The 20,629-nt window shown below is 28.8% G+C and overlaps 2 protein-coding genes across 3 annotated transcripts; both read right to left on the reverse strand.

Moving 5' to 3' along the window:
• Positions 1 to 2,227: 2,227 nt before the first annotated feature.
• On the reverse strand, positions 2,228 to 13,357 carry LOC123294115 (V-type proton ATPase 16 kDa proteolipid subunit). Of its 2 annotated transcripts, XM_044875205.1 has the most exons (4): positions 13,351 to 13,357; positions 10,506 to 10,571; positions 5,639 to 5,828; positions 2,228 to 5,202 (listed from the first exon to the last, which is right to left on the reverse strand). In XM_044875205.1, exons 1-4 carry the CDS (start codon positions 13,355 to 13,357, stop codon positions 4,998 to 5,000), a joined length of 468 nt encoding a protein of 155 aa, XP_044731140.1. In that variant the 3' UTR covers positions 2,228 to 4,997. The 2 variants fall into 2 exon arrangements, with proteins under 2 accessions (XP_044731140.1, XP_044731139.1); XM_044875204.1 differs by lacking the exon at positions 13,351 to 13,357 and having other exon boundaries at positions 10,506 to 10,736.
• A 113-nt stretch (positions 13,358 to 13,470) lies between these two features.
• Positions 13,471 to 19,950, reverse strand: LOC123293822 (heat shock protein 75 kDa, mitochondrial). The gene is made up of 15 exons (XM_044874757.1): positions 19,672 to 19,950; positions 19,552 to 19,611; positions 19,269 to 19,492; positions 18,482 to 18,553; positions 18,217 to 18,380; positions 17,413 to 17,596; positions 16,821 to 16,983; positions 16,408 to 16,521; positions 15,687 to 15,756; positions 15,094 to 15,241; positions 14,824 to 14,951; positions 14,548 to 14,735; positions 14,192 to 14,423; positions 13,725 to 13,797; positions 13,471 to 13,657 (listed from the first exon to the last, which is right to left on the reverse strand). The coding sequence occupies exons 1-15, from the start codon at positions 19,781 to 19,783 to the stop codon at positions 13,556 to 13,558; spliced, it is 2,034 nt and encodes a 677-aa protein (XP_044730692.1). The 5' UTR covers positions 19,784 to 19,950; the 3' UTR covers positions 13,471 to 13,555.
• Positions 19,951 to 20,629: the final 679 nt, after the last annotated feature.

Below are 20,629 nucleotides of genomic sequence, written 5' to 3' on the forward strand. Positions count from 1 at the left end.
ATTATATATATTTGTACTACATATTTCAACTAAAATAACTATGAATGAATAATGGTTATTTTATACAGTATAAAATCATTTTTCGGGATAAAAAAAAAGAGAACAGAAAGAGGAAGTAAGCATGAAATGTAATCCATGAACTCTAGACTACCTGGTAAGTAATATGTTCATGTACTTTTTTAAGTCCTGTTCAATAAATTAAATACAAAATTAATAATAATTTGACTCAATACAAATCTACATTTATTGACGGGGCGATGCTACTTCAACCATTTTAAGGAATACAAAGTAAACTTTAATAATATAAACATTAAACTTTTTTATAATTAATTAATTAAATAAATAATAAACTCTACAACTGTCAGTTTGACTAATTGATATACTAGTAATAAGACAAATATTGAAACAGTTTTACTGACATTAGATGATAAAATATTTATTTCAAAAGAAAGATAGAAAAATCAATTTGATAATTTGTAGCAAGGAAAACATCAAAAAATAAAGTATAAATGTTAAAAATCATTTCAGTCAATTTAAATGATTACAAAAACAAAATAACATCTATGTGCCATCTATGAAAAACCTGTTGAACTGACATTATTTTTACGGTAGTACCATCTATGGTAAACATAATAGTAATTTAAACTAACAGTAATTTCGATGGTGATGCCATCTATGATAAACCTGCTGAACTAACTATTAATTTCGATGGTAATGCCATCTATGGTAAACAGGATGAACTAACAGTAATTTCATAGATGTCCCAATGTTTTATTTTGGCAATAAATTACACACCTAAGTTAATTTATAACATTATTCAATTGATTTCTAAAATAAAAATACTTGCTGAAAGCAGTATGAGCAGTACTTACTAGTTTATCACCACGTCAACTCGTAGATTAATCAAACGTGCCGAAAATAAACTTTCTAATGTATATTTTTGCACTTACGTAAATTTCAATGCCTTTGTACTTACCATGATCTTAATTATTACCTCAGTACTAATTTATTATGTAGTCATGACTCGTCTCAAGACTGTCTTCATCAAGTAGATTTTTTTTGCCAATTATTACCAATGAAACCTTCAATGTTAAAAATAACAATCATTATTGAATTATGTAACCTGTGTTTTTCTTAAATTTGCTAATTATTTCCATCTCGATAGTTTCTTTGAAGCGAAGCAATGTCACAAGAACTTAAGAAAATACATGCACTTAGTTTTTCTCGTTAGTATTTTCGATCACAATACACTTTTTCTCAGCTTACATTGACCAAATTCCAAGAATATTCATAGCATCCATACTCAAATCGATTGGCCAAATAATTATCCAGATTGTTATAAAACCTCGACGAAATATTACTATCCTATTTGTGAAATACATGAATGTTTAAAATGCGTGCAGAGTTCGCCTTCCCCTGCCGTAAATAATTAGAAAACGAATGCCGACTAACGTTAAATAAAAGAAAATTTATTTTCGAAAATATCAGCTTCATTGGCTGTAGCTTGAGTAATTCTTTCACAAGTGAATCGTTGGCTTCACTTCAATTGGATTTTAAATATTTCTGGTCTATTCGCACGAGTTTCACATGACAAAAGTTATCATGAGGTTAAATATTTAATTATGGCAAAACTGAGTACACAAGATATCAAAAATATCGTAGTTTTATATTTCGATGGTATAATGAAATTAATTTCAGTATCCTCCGATTTTCGTGTTTATCTTCCGACTTCCAGGAACTTTGAGATGGCAACCCTAAAAATAGTCATCTTATTTGAACGAAGATTACTACGCAAACTGATTTTTAGATCCGATTAATTAGTATATTTGTAATATTTACATAATTTCATATGAAATGTTCAACTAATTAATTCTTTTAAAATTTTTATTCCAATGTGTAACGATTAAATAGTAATAATAATTAATAATAATAATAATATATCCATTAATTAATAATGATCTTAAAATTAAAATTAAAACTTTTTAACAAATCAAAAACAAATTTTTATCATTTTTATTATAATGGAATGTACAAATAATTTTTCATAACTGAATTTTGCTGTTCCCTGACAATACACAAGAAGTAACTACTTTTTATTATGTTTTTGTATTTGCGCTCCATTAGCCCACACAATCAAACCTTATCAAAAATTGTACAACATTCTTGTGATTATACCGTCCATATGAAGTTTGAAAGAATGGGTTAAAGGTTTTTTTGTTTGTTTAAATTTACATTCCCTTTATAGAAAAATTAACCTTTTCTATAATTTGCGACCTTTAAATTTTTCACTAAATGATATAGAACACTATAATTTCTTTTTACTTTAATAATCTAGGCTGAAATTCGGAAAGATTACAATGATCATATTCGATGTTAAAAAAATTTTCGAGGTATAACACATATATGTACATTTTAACATATATCTTGGACTAATATATTTCAGTCATTTATAGCCTCCACCATACAAATCCATATTCCAAAAAAACATGGTCATTCAAGGCCGTTTCCCAAACGATAGTATATACACCTTGGGAATACGCAAAAAGGTTTAATTCTAATTGTTTAGTTATTCCTAATTATTTGTCTAAAGTGCGATATGCCCGTGTATTATCTCTAGGCCCTCTAAAAGGGTTACATCGAGTGTAAATTAACATGTGGAAAAAATTTAAGGGCCAACAAGGGTTAATTCAATCAAAATCCTTGAAACCTTGCAATTTCAATGGGTTCAACTGGTGAGCCATGGAACCGAGAAAATCAAAGAAATTTAACGAGTGTCAAGTTATACCTACGCTATTTTTTATACCGAACGAATCCATTCTTACGATAGGTTTTTCAAAAATGTGTACTCGAAAATATTTTCTACTTCTCCGTTAACGAAATATCAGAAAATATTTCATTATATTATATCACTTCCTAAATTTCCTCCACAATCTTTAAATCACACCCTCTGTATACTACTTACAACGCTACATAAAAATTTTAAATAAATGGCTACAAACGATTGAAATATTCGCAAGTATATAACGTTTTTTTTCTTTTTTTTACACACTTTGCAACCAATCCGAATAAAAGCTAAAAAAGCTACCAGCTGCTATTTATTATGTAACATATATTTTATTATCTAATTTACACCAAACCATTAAATTTTACATACAATGTTTTGTTGCCTTTTTTTATTTACAACAGTGACTTTAAATTATTTTAAATTTTTCATGAGTGATGAGACCTTAACACGACGAGACGGCGGTTAAATATTTTTAAAACTAAAATATACACAAAATTGAATTATTTCGTCTGCTGTTTAATTTCAATACTTTTAAAATCCAATTAACTTCGTCTCTAAAAATGCATTTGATTTTGGCAGTTTTTTTTTTTTTTGAAAACCAATTAATGCAGGAACTATTTTAGAACTTCAAAGACAATCATGAAATTATACAACAGTCGAAAAAAATTGTTTCGTCTACAGAAAAAAATTTATCGTTACAACCCAAATTAAAAACAAGAAAAATAAATACTTATTGATATGTTAAAAAATGTTTTAAAAATGAAATGAATTTCTGATAACAAAAATGATTCATAAAATTTCGTTCCCTCGCGTCGTAATCGTAACTATTCAGTGAATTCACATCATTATATTTGATTGCCTTGGTGGTTTTTAGGTTGATTATAACACGCGAGGGGTGGGGGAATCGGGATATAGTGGTTTTTTTTCTTCATCACATCTAAAGTTTTCGGTTTTCTTTGTTTATAATAGAAAGTTTTAATAAAAAATAAAACTCGCGATTTTAAAAATATTATTGTGCTACTTTGTAATTTTTATTTAAATACTTTTTTAAATATTTTTTCACTCAATAGAGTGAAAAACAATTTTAAAAAAAGAATAAAGAAAGAAAATTTTTTATTTTTTTATATTCCTTGTAAATAAACTATTTTTTTTAATAACAACCTACGTAATTAAAATAATAAACTATACATAATTAAGATACAGCACTTTCGATTAAATTCTACAGTCAATTGATGATTTATTCGATTCCGTAGATTTTCAGTAGGAATTTGTGACCAAATGTTTTTTGATTTCTCATTTGACTGTAAATTTGATCGAACACACAAGTTTTTTCTTTACATATACAGATGAAATTTTGTTTATACTTTACAATGAGATAGTCTGGTTTTTTTTCATTTTATATACTTGTATGAAAAACAGGAAGGGGTTAGAGTGGGGATGAAGGTTTGTTTTTTATTAAGGAAAGACGTCGTAGTATAGCATTATATACAAATAAATAAGGAGTGAGCGTGCGGAGATTAATTTTATGACTCAGCGCAATTTTATTATTTACAAAATTAATTGAAAATGCCCTTCTGGAAGAGTTTTAGTTCTTAATAATTCTTAGTTTTTGAGCCACTGTAAATAAAATACATTAAAACAACCTTTGAAATTTTTAATAAAATTAGCAAGTGTATAGTGTTAGTACCTAATATATTTAAAACAAAAAAATACAAAATAAATTCGAGAAACGTTTAGGATTTTTTTTAAATCGCACAACATTTCATTCACAACAATAGTTTAAAATTTGGGGTGGATTCAAATTAAAATTTGTACACAGACTACGATACTATCTTTCTTGGATACAACGCTATACACACATCGCAACATGTATCTCATGACACAAAGGGAAAAAAGAACATTGTTATGTGTGTGTTTCATTCACATTGTATCATAAGATCTTTGGCTTGGCGTGGAAGGGTAACAGCCGCCATTGATACAGACAAATACAAAAAAGAATTAAACTTAATTAAAGAGATGGGGCAAAATAGACATGGACAGGTTTTACAAGCATATGAGATGATCATATATTTATGAGATTGATGATGCTGTGAAAGGAAACGAGAGAAACTTTTTGGTGGGATGGATTTGGAACAGATCGATTAAACCACCCCCCAAATACAATGATAGACGAACATATTGTACGTCTCAATAAATGACAACCTACAAATATTTATTTTGTATACAAATAAATTGCAACAATTAGTCCATAAAGACCTAATACTTCAGCGAAAATAAGGATAAGAATCATTCCTACGAATAGACGTGGCTGTTGAGCGGTACCACGTACACCGGCATCACCCACAATACCAATTGCAAAGCCGGCCGCTAAACCAGAGAATCCTACTGCCAAACCAGCTCCCAAATGAATAAAACCTCTGTGGGAATTAACAAAAACATATAATTATTATTTTTCTTATCAGTAATCAGTTCTGACCGGATAATATTATTTCCGTAACTGTCATGTTTAATGTCATTTGTCAAACTAGCAAAGGTCAAAATGACGTAAAGTAAAAACAGACAGTTAAGAAAAATACACTTTTGAGCAAAAAAAAATCGACTAAGACTTTAAAATAATAAGAATAAAAGATTTTTTTCTACTCCATATATCAAATGGTGTAATATGCAAGGAGTCACTTACTCTTCCAAAATTAATACAGAAAATGAATTTGTTTTTGTTTCACAAATAATCATTGACTAACAAAATTTCGATAAAATTATAAATTTAATTAAAATTCGAGTCGATTTTATTAGCCCCCAGTGTTATATTATATAATCCAATCAAAGGGCATCTGTTGCATTTGACAGACTCACCTGTACAAGCTATATTTTGATGGTTCTTCTAATGTACCACAGATAAGTACAGCTATTACAAGACCATAAATGGCAATAATACCCGCCATGACAACTGGAATGATGGATTTCATGATTAACTCAGGTCGCATTACTGACATGGCAGCAATACCAGTGCCTGATTTGGCGGTACCATAAGCGGCACCCAGCGCTGTAATAAAAAAAATTCAAAATTATAGACATATATTTATCTAGTAATTAACAAGATTTACAATAATTTTTCAGTAATTTAAAAAAAAAATGCTTGTTTTATTATTTGTTATAAACATAAAAATAATTTTAGCGGAATGCGATTAATGGTCTCTTATCAGTAAAAGAGTTACAAATATACATAGGGTTCCGTATAAAAAAAAAAACTATTTTTGCAGATTCATTAAGAATTTTCCCAAAAAAGCACGTTTACTTAGGATCATCTTTAAATCGTGTATATGCATTCTCATTAATGCCATTTATAAGCAAGTAAATTGTTGTCAAGGGCAATAGAGAGGACATTCGCCTGTGCCCATGACTTTGACCTACAATTATCGATAAGCTTTAAGCGTATTTTCCTTTGATTAAATGAAATGGCATTTTTAAGTCGTGTTTTTAACTTTTAAATTATCATATTTTTTAAATTATGAAAGTAAAAGGTTGTTTGAAAAAAATTGTCGCATGACACATAATCCGCCTCCCAATCTCTTTCAGCACAATATTTTGCATTCGGGTTATAAAATAAATTATCGATTATTGAAATTTTGAAAGTTAAATTTACTAGATTGTTTCCGAAAATTGAGTACTGAACCGTTTGTGTGAGGTATTAGTATTACTACAACAGTTGACATTTACAATAATTTATCAAAAATAATTTATTGACTTTAAACATTAATCAGTCTTTTTTTATAATTATTGTAATTTTAGTATAAAAAAAAACCAATTATTTAATAATTAGTTTATTTTTATCTAAAACAAACCACTCCAATAAATCTGTTCAAATATACAATACTATTGAACTACTGAGTATTGTAATTTTCAAGTATTAATTTCAATACGATTTAGATTACATTTTTATCGATCGATTGCTACTTGTAAAAAGTCATGTTTACAATACTATAATCATGAATCATTTTTAATAGAAGTGTGACTAAATATAATTATCGATTTTATGTGTTGGGGGGATTCGAGCATGGTTCCCCTATAATTTAATTATTATTTATTGAATATAATTATAATAAATCGAAAACGTCAGCTAATTTATTATTATTTTCGAAAATATAACAAATATCAACGTTTTACAAAATAACAATTGGCAATATTAGTATCTATTGATTTTTTTTTTTTGCTAATTTTGTAGTAATATAATTTTTTTTAATTGCAATAAAAATCCTTGATCTTCTTAGATTTTCCGTGGTTACGAAAGTGAATTGTAGGTGAATTTTGGATATTTGTTTTAATTAACTAACATTAACATTAGTAAAGCAACTAAATTTTTGTCTGACAGATTAAAATTACATTATTTGATTATAAAACTAAATCCTATTAAAATTACAGCCAAACTTGAATGATTTGAAGAAAAAAAATTACTATTTAATTATTACATATTCCAATGGCCAGAGCAAAAAAGTAGATTAGTAAAGCAATTTTCTACTGAAGGTATTTTCTTATTGGAATATGTTCAAGATATCACCTGAATATAAACCGAAGTTGGCGAGAGGGGGCGCGAGCTTCAGTCGCCATCTTGGAAAACGCGTTTTGAAAAGTACCTCGTGAACCACGAAAAAAATAGTAGGGACCATTTTCCGGTTATTGGCCTATCTGAACCAGAGATAGAAACGACAAAACATAAAAGGACTTGCATACTTAATCTACATAATTTCTTAAAGAAGAACTTGAAATCAAATTTTTCGTGACGTTGCCAGTTCTTATACTATGATATTGTACATGATTAAATGTATAAAAAATAATGATCAAATGTATTCTCTATGCTCTATGTATCAAAAGCTTAACTTCAAACTTACAAAAATTTATCAGAGCCTCAGATTTTACATAAAAGCTGACAAATAGGTACATAAAATCTGACAAAGTATCATCAGCTGGTGGAGATCAACCTATATTAATCAACAAGTGTGTGCCTTATTGAAAGACAAACATAACAATCAAATATGTTATCAAAAAAGTAATTTCTTTCCTTTTCTTGGACATCATTTCCTTCTATAAAAACAAATTAATTTTAACCTTTGCATTATCGACAGTGAATGTATAGCTCATTCATATATTTTCTGACATTGGATGAGATTCAACGATAGTATAATAGTATCAATCTCAAGGTCAATTATTTTTATTGTGTAATTATCGTATCGCAAAACAGATTAGGCGAAATAGAAATTTCTGAGATTGGCTAGAATGTTAAATATGTATATTGAAATCGAATTTTTCGATTTTTCGTTCCTCCATTTTGATAGTAAAATTTCCAGCTTTTCTGTTAACTAAAATTTCTGCTTTATTCGTATTGAGATGTCAATGATTGTTTGTTTTAAACTTACCTTTACCTATCTTGCGAGATTTTTTACCTTAAAAATTCGGCAATTTTATGTTCAACACAAGTTTTTAAGTTTGTTTCAGCTTTGTGATTTTTTATTGGAAATAATATGATTTTTTGTTTGTAAGGGATAAACTCAAAAACTACTGGACCGATTTTAAAAATTATTTTACCTATAGAAAACTCAAAAACTATCAAAAATCGAAAAATATTCAGTTAACATTACTGCTTAAAGGATTTCAGTGGTTTTCTACCGCCTGTTTAAGGGGCTCGAGGATTGAAAGTTGGCAACACTGTCTAAGCGTCTCATACCCAGGTCTAAGTCCTAGATATAAAATATTCAAGTTTTTAAGTTACTGGCCACTCTGAATCTTGAGTTTTTTTGAAGTATACAGTTTTCCAAGTGTACAAACAACTCGAATACGGATTCAAAACTTCATTTGTGAAGTAAAAATAATATTTATGACTAAACTGAGTATTTTATCTAGTCTATTACAACAAAGTCCGTGGCAGTGATAATGACAAATATAATTAATAGGCCAGGCGCTGGATGGAGTTGAAAGTGCAAAAAATGAGGACCTCATTTTATCAATTGATTTTTGTTCAACGTTGAAAATTACCTTTTTGAAGTTTTCCAAACGTTAAACTGTCAAGAACTTGAAAACAGCGAACTTTACGAAAAAATTAAAAGGAGTCTTTTTACGTGAAATGCCTCAAAAAAATTTAAGATAGCTTCCCCTGGTTTAAAAAATTGACATTTTACTGTTTCTGTGAAGGACAGGGGCTACTGAAAAATTGGACCAATAGGATTTCGGGCAACACCCGAAATATTAATCTACAAGCTTTTCTGAACAAGAATCAATCGACAAAATGCGGTCCTCATATTTTGCACACCCAATTGCATCCAGCGTCTGTACTAAAATCACTTTATATTATCGCGCCTTAGAATGAACACTCTGTATACAAGTCTTGGTACGCATGTTCTAAGAAACAAGTTTGGTGATAGTCGATAAACTGTATTATCATTTATTAATGTACCAAGCCAATGTGCTTTTTTGTGAAGCTGTAACTTTATTAATATAATTCCCTGGCACTAATTGTTAGGAATTTAAATTTAAAATAAACTTTTATTTAAGGTAAATAAAACATTAGGGACATTAATAAGGTAAATTATTGTTTCAAATAGTAAGGAGAAAAGTTTCATTCAATCTTTATTAGCATTGTTTACCTTGGAAAATTTTTAGCTTGATAAATCATAAAAATTTATAAGCACGTCAAAATGATACTGAAAACTACAAGGTAATATCATTTTTCAATTTGAAAATTAATATTGTTTTAAAACTTTCATCAAATTGCAACAATTTATAGTAAAAAACCGGTCATGTATGCAAAAACAAGTTACGCCCCAAAATGAATTTTGTAACAAAATAATTTACAAATTAACCCGCTAAAATATTAGGAAAAATTAAAAACAAATGACCATATGGTTTCCAAAAAAAATCTGTTTTAAGATGGCCCTAATTTTCCATAAATATCAAAAAAAATTTAAGGTAAACATAGCGAAGGTTATGCAAGAGTTAAAAAGCATGTGATTTAAACACAGTAAGCAACCTATTAGGTCAAATGGCCTTCAATTGGAATCACATGCTCTAGTGTTCCAGCGATGATTATTAACCAACACCCAAAATGAAAAATTAACACTTAAAAGGCCGCAATTTTTCAATTATTAAATTTTCATATTTTATTTCTTTCAATAATCATAAAAAGGGCCCCTTCAAGATGACCAAACAATTTTAGATTAAGAATGGTAGCTGGAAAAACCCATGAAAAATTATAATTTCACCTACATTCAAGTATATTCGTGCCAATAAGTTATAATTTTCAGTTTAAACTAGATTTTTGGTGTAAATATTTTAAGAGGGTAATTAAAAAACATCAATTTCTCTTAATGACCTAAATTGATTTATAACATTTCATGTAGGCAACATTAATAAATTTTTTTTTCGCCAAAACAGTGCTAAAAATAAAACTATGCAAAACGAATACTACAAGGCACCCATCATTTCAAGAATTTTCATAATAAAACTTCAAGACAAGATTTTATAATGACAAAAACATCATTTACACGCCCAAAATAATCATAAAAATGAAATTAATTAAAATGATACATTAATAATTATAGTTCCAATTAAATGAGAATAAGATGGACTAAATTGACTTGAATCCATATCTATAAGCTCATGAAATTTATATAAATCGATATATGTTGAATTTACTAACCGCTGTTAGAGTAAAAAATCTAACAAAACTTACCACTAAATATAATTGCAGACGCTGCACCCATAACGCCAAAGAATGGTCCATAAATTGGATTTTCCCCTGAATCCGCCATTTGAATGAATATAAATTAGAGTATTATACAGGCTCTAAAACAACTGAATGAAACTTAGCACACACACAATACTACAATGTCGTACGAACTCGCTGTCAAATATGGCCTATCTATCCTATTCAATAATCACTAGGCTGTGTAGATTTGTAGAACGAACCGAATGATGGGTCATATGACGAAGAAACAATTTTCAGGTGAAGATATATATGTAACACGATACACGATTGGTGCTCTACAATTATAAGGACAGACATTCACCAATCCAGTAGCAGTTTTCTTACATATTATATTTGACGTCACTCAATCTATCGTTTGGCTGCATTTAATTTTTTCACTTTGAGTAACATCAACTTTATGCAACTGAATTTAAAAAAATTTGATTTTTCTCTTTTTTTGTATAATAACTACTGCATTATTTTTTGAATTATCATTACACAATAAATTATTATTACTTTTTAAATTATTTTTTATCAAAGATCTTTCTTAAGTTTAAAAATTTGCGGGAAATAGAATCTTTTCTCAAATTAAAAAATTATTTAATTGTCCTTATGGAATTTTTTGAAAAATACAACTTTTGTTAGTTTTAAGCTGATAACGATAAATAATCAATCTTAAATTTCCAAAACTGATAGCTTTTTGGAGTAAATTCCCCTAATTTAGTGCAGGCGCACTACATATATATATATAGATAAATATGAGTATGTAATCGCAAACCGCAATTTTTCTTAAGAACTCGAACTAACGAATTGTTAATAAGCGTTACTAATTGTTTTTTATACTTAAATTTGTATTTTTACTTAAAATATTTATCGATTTCTAGTAGCTATAAGCTGATCACGTTTCGAACTAATAGATTTTCATATCCTCCGATTAATTTTCTAACCGACTCGAAAGAAACGTTGCAGCAGGTCGCATTCATCACATACACCCAGCGCCTGCACTATTCTGTGTTTTCCTTCGAATGAAACTTATTAATTTTTCTTAAATAATTGGAAATTTTTGCGGAAAAAATTTTAAGATGAGTCATTTTACATATATCTACATTAAAATTGAAATTTTTGTATGTGAATCTTGCTCTTAATATAATATAATGTAATCGAGCTTGTTGAAGTATATAATCAAAAATTAAGTGATTTTTATTTGCTATCTTGCAAATAACTTAAGTATATACGTGTCCTCTCTTATAAATGATATTATCATATCAATCATATATGTTTACATTAATAGTACCTATATATAGTTATTTAGTCAAGTACTCCAGTTAATTATGTTCTTATAATACATAATATGTACATAAATACATACTTGATACTCTTATTTGTTAAATTTTTGTTATCTTTTATGTATTTCTAGTTAAAAATGTTTGATTCTTTTATCTAACTAATACAATGTTTAAACAATCAACAGTAAAAAATAAATATTTATTTGCTAAAAAACTTAACATGTTTATTGGATATTATATAATACAAAAAAAATAATTACCTACCCATTGACCAACATGCAATTTTTATCATTAATTCATCAAAATTTACAATAAATTAAAAAATTGTTGATTTATGTGTTTTAATCCAATAAAAAATGTTGCAGAGATTTTTTTTTTTATATGTGTAAAAAAACTCATTTTTAAACACTTGTAAGCAAAAAAAGGACCATACTTCCTTTTTTGAGATTGCAAAGCAGTTGAATTCATAAATAATAAATTTAGGGATGGTCGGTGTAAATAAATTATGATCCCAGAGTCAAATTTATAGTAGAAAAATAAAGAAAACGATTTGCTAAATAGAATAGAAGAGAAATTAGATCAAATGGCCTTCAATTGGCAATCACATGCTCTCTAATCTTCTAATCACATGCTCTCTAATAAACAGTTTTAAAGACTCGTTTTTACGGAAAATTAATTGTTTGGGACTGTTTGGAAGATATTATTTTCGTAAACCCGCTCATTATTAACATATCTATACAATATTAATATCCTATTAGTCGCTTTGGACATTACATATAAAAAACCGTAAAAGACGTAAACAAATTAGAGTCAAATGTTTCATCTTGAAAATTGTCAAAACGTAAGATGTAAGGCATATTATTGGTTCAATTGCTTGCATCTTACGTTTTTTTTGTGGGTGATGGCCACCACTTCGACCATAATTCATCAACCTTCTTGAAAGCTACAGACTCTCCTTAAGACTTTGTTTTAACATATTCAATTCATTCATTCTTTTTTTAACAATACAAAAATTGTATAGAACATGCTATAAAATGGGATAGGGAATAAAAAAGGAAGGGGAGATATGCGACTGCTTTCAATCACTCATAGAGTATAGTTATCATTCACTTCTTCAAAATTGATATTAATCACAGACCTGTGCGGGGTGAAGGGAGTAAGGGGCTAAATGCTTCGCATTCTGGCAGTTTTGCCTAATAGCTAAGACAATAATGACGAATGAACGCTCCTTTTCAATTTGTCGTTGTCTCAAAACATATCTTAGGGAACAACTAAACGGTTTAGCCTCACTCACCGCGGTGTAAAGGTCGAGTTTTGGTAAAGTTTTTGTCTGTATCTCGCAGAATTAACTTATTGAAAAATAGTGACTGAATACATATCACATTTTGACATAATAAAATGTTCTCTTACTCGAAAAAGGAGTTTGTTTTTATTGACTCTATGACCTATGAATAAAAGTTTGAATACCACCAACCCCCACCCCCACCCTTGGATGATTCCTGTGCATAGGCCTGATCAGTCATATCATTTTGTTGTGGAATTACTCTCCATAGATGAGAGTCATTTCAATCTTTAAAATTATTTTCTATTTCGACGAAAAATTTCTGAAAAATATTTCTGCTCAACTTAAATTTATTTCAAATTTTCATTTTACAAAATAAAAAAAAATTAAAACAACATTTTGGAATAATACGGAACAAGTAACACAATATCATATAAAGTGTTAACACCTTTTGTTAGTATATTCTATTACACTTTCTCTAAAGCTTTCTCCAATAATTCATTGATAGATGACACAACAACCTGTGGATTTTGTACAAGTCCAGCGGATATCATTGAATTTACGAATAACTAAAATATATAGGAAAAAAAATTAATAAAATTCGAAATTACATTTTTATATTTAACAATTACGTACTTGATTTGCTAATAATTTGGCTAATTTTTGATCTTTTGTCATGAGTTCGTACAATTTACGAATTAGTGGATTTCTAAAAAATATAAAAAAATTGTTTTTATAAAGTTCTTGAACCATTTTATACCAATTTTAACCATTTTAAGTTTCTTGATACCACACTAAAAGCTACAATTTGAGCCTCGAACGTATTTCCTGCGAGTCGAGGAAATAAATGGCGAAAAACGAGATAAAACCGTGTTTTGACCTACTATCATTTCTTTCGTTTTTTAACCCTACAACGCTTTAATAAATATGAGCCTCATCATTTATTTTCAGAGACCTATTTCCCGAATTGACGTGAGTGAGTGAATATTATCGGAAAAAACTAGAATAGTTTAATATGTTTGGGCCAAGAATATTAAATCAATGATCCTTTTTTGAGGCTAAACATCGGAGTAATTTCCCTTATAAAAAAATGTATAACTTACTTCGGATTAATATCTAATTGTGGTTTCAATATTGCATACTGATCATTTAATGGTAAATGTAGCCCACTTGTACGTAAAAAGTGTCTAGCTGCAGCCATTTCTTCAACAGTGACAACACAAGGATGTGAATCTAAATTACCGACAGCTCTTATATCATGTATACGGCCCTCTAAAGTCGTTTTTAACCATTTTGATAGTTCTTCAATTTGTGATCGACGTAAACAATTTTCACCTAAAATAAATAATTAATTAGCAAAACATACATTTTAAACTTTTCAAAAAGAAGAAGTTGAAGATGATGTATTTAATGTTAGCATTTTTCTGTAACCAAATCTCTTTTCATTATAATTTATTACCTAAGTCAGCAATATTTGTAGCCGATGTATCCTGTCGTAATTCGGTTTCAACTGATTTAATGGTTTTATCTTTATATGTTCGTAATTGCATTAAAACTAATTCATCATACGGGTCGTAGCAAAATAGTACATTCATATCTTTGGCTTTAAGTGATTCATAGTATGGAGAAGACTGTGCTAATTCTCGACTGCAAAAAAAAAAACAACACATAACTAATAGTTTGGAAACTAATAAAATTGAAGGTAATTAAAAGCATTTTTGGTGTTTTTTTTTACCTTGGTGCTGCTATGTAAAATATATCTTTTTGATTTTCTTTCATACTTTTAATATAATCCATTAAACTTATAGTTTTTCCAGCTTCTGTTTTAGATGATTCATATCGTAAAAGTGCCGCTACATCTTCCTAGAAATTTTTTTAAAATTCTGCTACTTTAATTTGTAATAAGAGTTTATTTGTAATAAAAATTACAAATTTTATTTTGGAATTCCAATTAAACAAAAATATACGTGAACTTTACCCTAAATATTTTATAAAAATAACTTACTCTTTCTTTAGGATCGTCTGTTGTAACAATGCCTTCCTTTAAAAATGGATTAAAGCCTAAATAAAATTTATTATATTTTTCTGGGTCTTTATTCATTTGATCTTGTAAAAATCTTAACACTTTTGTTGTGAGTGTTTTTCGTAAATTCCTGTTAAATTATAAATAAGTTAGTTTATAAAATCTAACAAGAAAATTATGAAGGTTAGGGTTAGATTAGAGTGGCTGTTCTAGGGTGAGGCACACTTAGACCAAAGGGTCCTTTATGATACCGAAAAAGTTGGATCACCCCCGGTTACTCGATGAACCATTTGGAACTTTTTAAGGATAGCAGGATAGCTTTGACGACAACGGACTTTAGGGCGGAATAGAAATCAAAGAAAGGCTGGGTCAAAACCGTGAGCGAAATCTGCGGTAAATACGACATGAAATTGCGGATGCTTCGGCAAGCGTCAAAACAGCTCGAATGTACATACTAAATCAGTCGAAGATTATTCGGACACATTTACAGGATCGATTTTCGAATAATCGCAGTATTTTATCAAATTTTGTATGTCTCTTTCACAAAAAGAAAGGAAAAATAATTAAGTACTTACGCAATTAAACGACTATTTTGTAACAATTCGCGACTTAAATTTAATGGAATATCTTCACAATCAACGACACCTATTTCAAAACAAACAAAAAATTAGTACATAACAGTTTTTACTAACCATTTTAGATTTGTGAACAAATAAAAAAAAAATATTAATTAAAAATTTAAACAAACAGTACTCGACACAAAATCAGGTCTGATCGATTCGTTTGTGAGATCGTAGCTCCTAAACGGGTGAACCAATTTAATATTTTTCTTTTTTGTTCTTAGCTATATTTCAAGAAAATCTACTCAGTCGTTTGAAGATCCTCACCTCTTTTCTAGTTGATATCTCTTCATGAACAGCTAGAAAAGACGTGATATCTTCAAATGGCTGAATAGATTTTCTTGAAACGTAGCCCTAGAACATTCTCGATTAAATTACCTTTCCAACAAAAGAAAAAATTGAATCGGTTCCATTATTTAGAAGCTACGCTGCTACAAACGAATCAATTAGATCTGATTTTGAATCAACCTAATAATAGTTTGAAAATACCCTAAGGTAGAATTATTCTTATACTGGCGGTGACAAATAAAACACCTGGCATTTGCCCGAATTGCTATATTTAAGACATACATTCCTTACTTGATTCAATATTTCTTACTAGATCCAATTGACTAACAATTGTATTTTTATTTAAATTCATTTGAATAACAAATAAAAAAATTAATAAAATACCAACCTTTAAGAAACCGTAAATATACAGGCAATACACTTCTTGCTTTAGACTTTATTAAAATTTTTCGTGTGTATAATGCAACGCCAGGATCTGTGTCACGGGACATTTCAAATACAGCTGCAAAATAAAACTGATTAATTTAACAAGTATTTCGATGTACTATTAAATGTGGGCTTTTTGTGTTCATTTGCCTTAGGTTGTTCTCAAGGAAGGCACAGAGGACTCCTTGCTAGATACTTATAAATGGTGCTAGATACCCATTTTCGGTACCCTCTTATGTTTTATTATTATTATTAAGATTTTATTATTACTGGAACAACCGAGCAAAAAAGATGTTTATTTAAAGCCTCCTTATCCTTTTCCTTGATCACCTCCACAAAAAGAAATATCAATTTATAAAATGTTTTGTTACTTACGTGGTTTACTCTCTGAAATATACAACAGAGCTTTTATTGATAGGGGTACATCTGTTGAATAATGTATAACATAGCGTGGATTATCAAAAGAATTTCCAATATATCGATAAAATTCACCATGTTGTGTTTCTGTTACTTCTTTAGGGTTTTTCATCCATAAAGGCTGAAAACAAGATATATTATTGATGAAAATCATTTATCTAAATCACTTAACACCGATCCGTTAAACCAATCGAATTTGGTATTAGAAGATAATTTAATTACGAAAATAAATGGTATGGTTTGCTTGCAAAAATTGTTCATGGAAAAAAATTATTTAAAATTAATTTAATTAAAAATAGCCATGCCTACTTTTCGATAGGCAAGCTATCATAATAGGCGTGTTTATCAATCAATAAAATTTCATAAAAAATATGTCTCATCTGGCTGGCTATCAGATGGGTGAAGGTACCGCCTTATACCGCCTCTTAGACTAATATAATTAATTGGCATGAAATATAAAAATTAATAATTAGATTTTGAAGCCACTTTTAATTCTACAAGGGAAAGAAATAATTTTTTTATGTTTTTTTTTTGGAATAAAAAATAATACCTCGATAGTATTTGCTCGAACATTATTAAGTAATATTGGACTACCAACAAAATTACTATATTTTTCAATAACTTTTTTTACAGCATACTCTTCAGAATATTCGCGACAGTTTGATTTTAAGTGTAATACAATTTTTGTACCAAATTCAACATCTTTTGCTTGTTTAATTTCATATGATCCAGTTCTAAAATTCAAATATTTAACATGAAATAATTTATATTGAATGATATATTTATTTTACTCTAAACAAGTTGAAAAACAAGAAAACAAACAATTGACTGAGTTAATTGTTGAAATACATGTCACACATATATAGCTGATATAGCCATAACATACATACTATACAATTTGCGCTCTCACGGGTAAACAGTGATGTTTACGAAAAAATGTTTCAAACAAAAGTTGTTTATTTTTTTATAAGAAACATTTTTTACATTTAAACTTTTGTTCTATCTCTAACGGTTTACAAGATGTGTCCTACGGACCCAAGCCCCAAATGACCTATGTTGCTCATTTACGAACTCGACCTCACTTTTTACGTCCTCGGTACGCTATAAAAATTTCAGCTTGATTTCTCTTTTCATTTTTGAGTAATCGTGATGACAGACGGACAGACATACGACAGACGACTGACAGACAACCGGAAATAGACTAATTAAGTGATTTTATGAACACCTATACCAAATTTTTTTGATTCGCATCACTATTTTTAAGTGTTACAAACTTGCGACTAAACTTAATTTATCTTGCATATTACTACATATATGCATGGTATAAAAACGCAAATATTTGCTCTTTAGTTACCCGTCACTTGTCCATAGATATCCTTCACCTCCTACAGCTCTTGTAAATACTTCAACTTTATCAGACACCATAAATGCACTGTAAAATCCTACACCAAATTGGCCAATGATATTATTAGATTGATCACTTTTTGCTCCTTTATTTTTTAATTCTTCCAAAAATGCCTAAATGTAAAGAATTGAAATAAAATGCAAAAATTAATGATAATTTTTTAATCAACAACCCAGTTATGAATTATTATAAATTATTGCAAAGAAATACTTACTTTAGATCCTGATTTTGCAATTGTACCTAAATTAGCAATCAACTCATCTTTTGTCATACCAATACCAGTGTCCTAAAAATAATAAAATAGATCGTATTTTTCCATTTATACTGTAATTACTTGGTAATTTTTATTCCAACTAATCCTATAACATTTAGTAATAGGGAATATTCATGAAATTTAAATTTGGTTCAAATATTTTTCTTCCATAACTTTAATGACTGGACATTTCAACTAAACCATTATTTTAGTAATTAATATCTTTTTAATTACTTAAAATTAATTAATAAAAATACAAATTCAGTGAGGGCATTTAAAAATTTCTAAAACGAAAATTCAAATTTTTATACGGACGTGACATCAAAGTACGGGCTTGTCAAATTTGTTGACATACTGTATCATGATATTAATTACTTACATTTTATATGGTAAAGTGTAAAGTATGTGTTGTAAATTCATTTTTTTAAAGCGTAAATTATACATTGAACTGTCAAAAATTGACAGATCACGTACATATACGTCATCAACAGAGAGCGCCAAAAAACTGCGTTTAAATATCTCAAAACTATAATGTATTTTAAATATTTTTTTACACTTAAATACAGCATTTTTAAGCAGTATTTATATTTTTTACTTTGTTATAACGGTGTAAACAATGAATTAAAGTAGGCTTCCCCCTGAGTGATACACCCTCCTCGTCTAAAGTAGGACTTTATACTACATCCCTACTATAATTACTAGATCCGCGTTCAAATTAGTCTAAATTTAGATAATTATTGCAACTTACCTGTATAATCAACAATCGATTTGCTTTATCAGTACTAATTCGAATTTCTAATTTTCTATCCTGTTCTTGTATTTCTCCGCTTAAAACTTTATATCGAAACTTCTCTAAAGCATCGCTAGCATTTGATATTAATTCGCGTATAAACACTTCTCGTTCTGAATACAAAGATCTTGCTACAATATCCAATAACATTTTGGTTTCTGCTTGAAATTCACGCTTTTCGACTAGAAATTAAAAATTTGTCTTAAAAAAAAGCCATAAACTACAATTATACATATCTTACCTTCCTCGCATTGTTGTGATAACTTTGTACTCAAGCATCTCACGTGTCTTAGTCTACCGCCTGGAATTATAGGAAATTAATGCCAAAATGACGAATAAAATTCTACCCTGAATAACTTACTTATTGGTGGTGTTATATATTTTATATTTGATAAATATTGAGCTTTTCCAGTACTATTTTCCAATAACCTCAATAATTGAGGCAAACGTCTCAATGTGATCCGCGATGACATTTTGAGAATGATTTTGTGTAAATTTATGAATTTGTATTTATTACGAAAGAACTATTTACTTACAAAAATAGTAAATTTAAATTTTTCAGATTGTTAGAGCAGTTTAAATAAAAATTATTTAAATTCTTAAAATATTCAATTTATCCATCATTCATCAAATGTGTCGGCATCTGTCAATAAAACAAAAATTGGTTAGGTTTTCAAATTTTTTGGCGGTTTTTCAATAATTACATTTTGAAATGATCAAGCTACGAGTTTTTGCACTGTTTCCATGTTTATTATCATAATTGCAGCGAAGCTTAACAAAATTTTGAAGTTGAAAATGATTTGTCTTACGAAATATCTTGCAACTTTTTGTTCATACGAAATTTTAATATTTCAATTTTGTAGCATCCATCTCACAACAATGAAAGAGTAAAATTATATCCAATCTATTGTTACGGTTATCTAGCAAACTAATTCTGTACATCTAAATAAAGAAAAATGTTTCAAATTAAAATTGTTGAATTTAAAGGAATCTTCCATCTAAAGTGATGTTGGGTTTGAATTTCAGTGTACAGTGTACAAGGGAAATGACTTTCTAAAACTATGAATTCCTTCTGACAGAGTCTACTCTTTAAAAAATCAAAACTTACAGCTCTAATTGAGATGCCTCAGATTCTAATTCAGATTGCGGTCATTCACTGATCCACGGGTTGGCCATGCCTTTAATGGGATCGAGTATTATCACAGGTCTGCGTATTTTTTGGCCCTTGCAATAGCCCTGTAATTGCGTCCATTGAAATGATTTTCTCAATGTCCATATCAAAATTGAGAAACACTTGTCGGAGTTGTTTTGGCACCGAG

The sequence above is a fragment of the Chrysoperla carnea genome, chromosome 2 (assembly GCF_905475395.1).
Source record: "Chrysoperla carnea chromosome 2, inChrCarn1.1, whole genome shotgun sequence".
NCBI lineage: Eukaryota > Metazoa > Arthropoda > Insecta > Neuroptera > Chrysopidae > Chrysoperla > Chrysoperla carnea.

Excerpts from the sequence above, each read along its gene's own strand:
- LOC123294115 (XM_044875204.1), bottom strand. The coding sequence starts at position 10,584 with ATGGCGGATTCAGGGGAAAATCCAATTTATGGACCATTCTTTGGCGTT. Across the intron at positions 5,829-10,505 it reads GTCTGCAATTATATTTAGTG|CGCTGGGTGCCGCTTATGGT; the intron begins GTAAGTTTTGTT and ends TTTTTATTACAG. Across the intron at positions 5,203-5,638 it reads TCAAAATATAGCTTGTACAG|AGGTTTTATTCATTTGGGAG; the intron begins GTGAGTCTGTCA and ends TAATTCCCACAG.
- LOC123293822 (XM_044874757.1), bottom strand. The coding sequence starts at position 19,783 with ATGTCATCGCGGATCACATTGAGACGTTTGCCTCAATTATTGAGGTTA. Across the intron at positions 19,493-19,551 it reads ATCACAACAATGCGAGGAAG|TCGAAAAGCGTGAATTTCAA; the intron begins GTAAGATATGTA and ends TTTAATTTCTAG. Across the intron at positions 13,658-13,724 it reads CCAAATTATTAGCAAATCAA|TTATTCGTAAATTCAATGAT; the intron begins GTACGTAATTGT and ends TATATATTTTAG.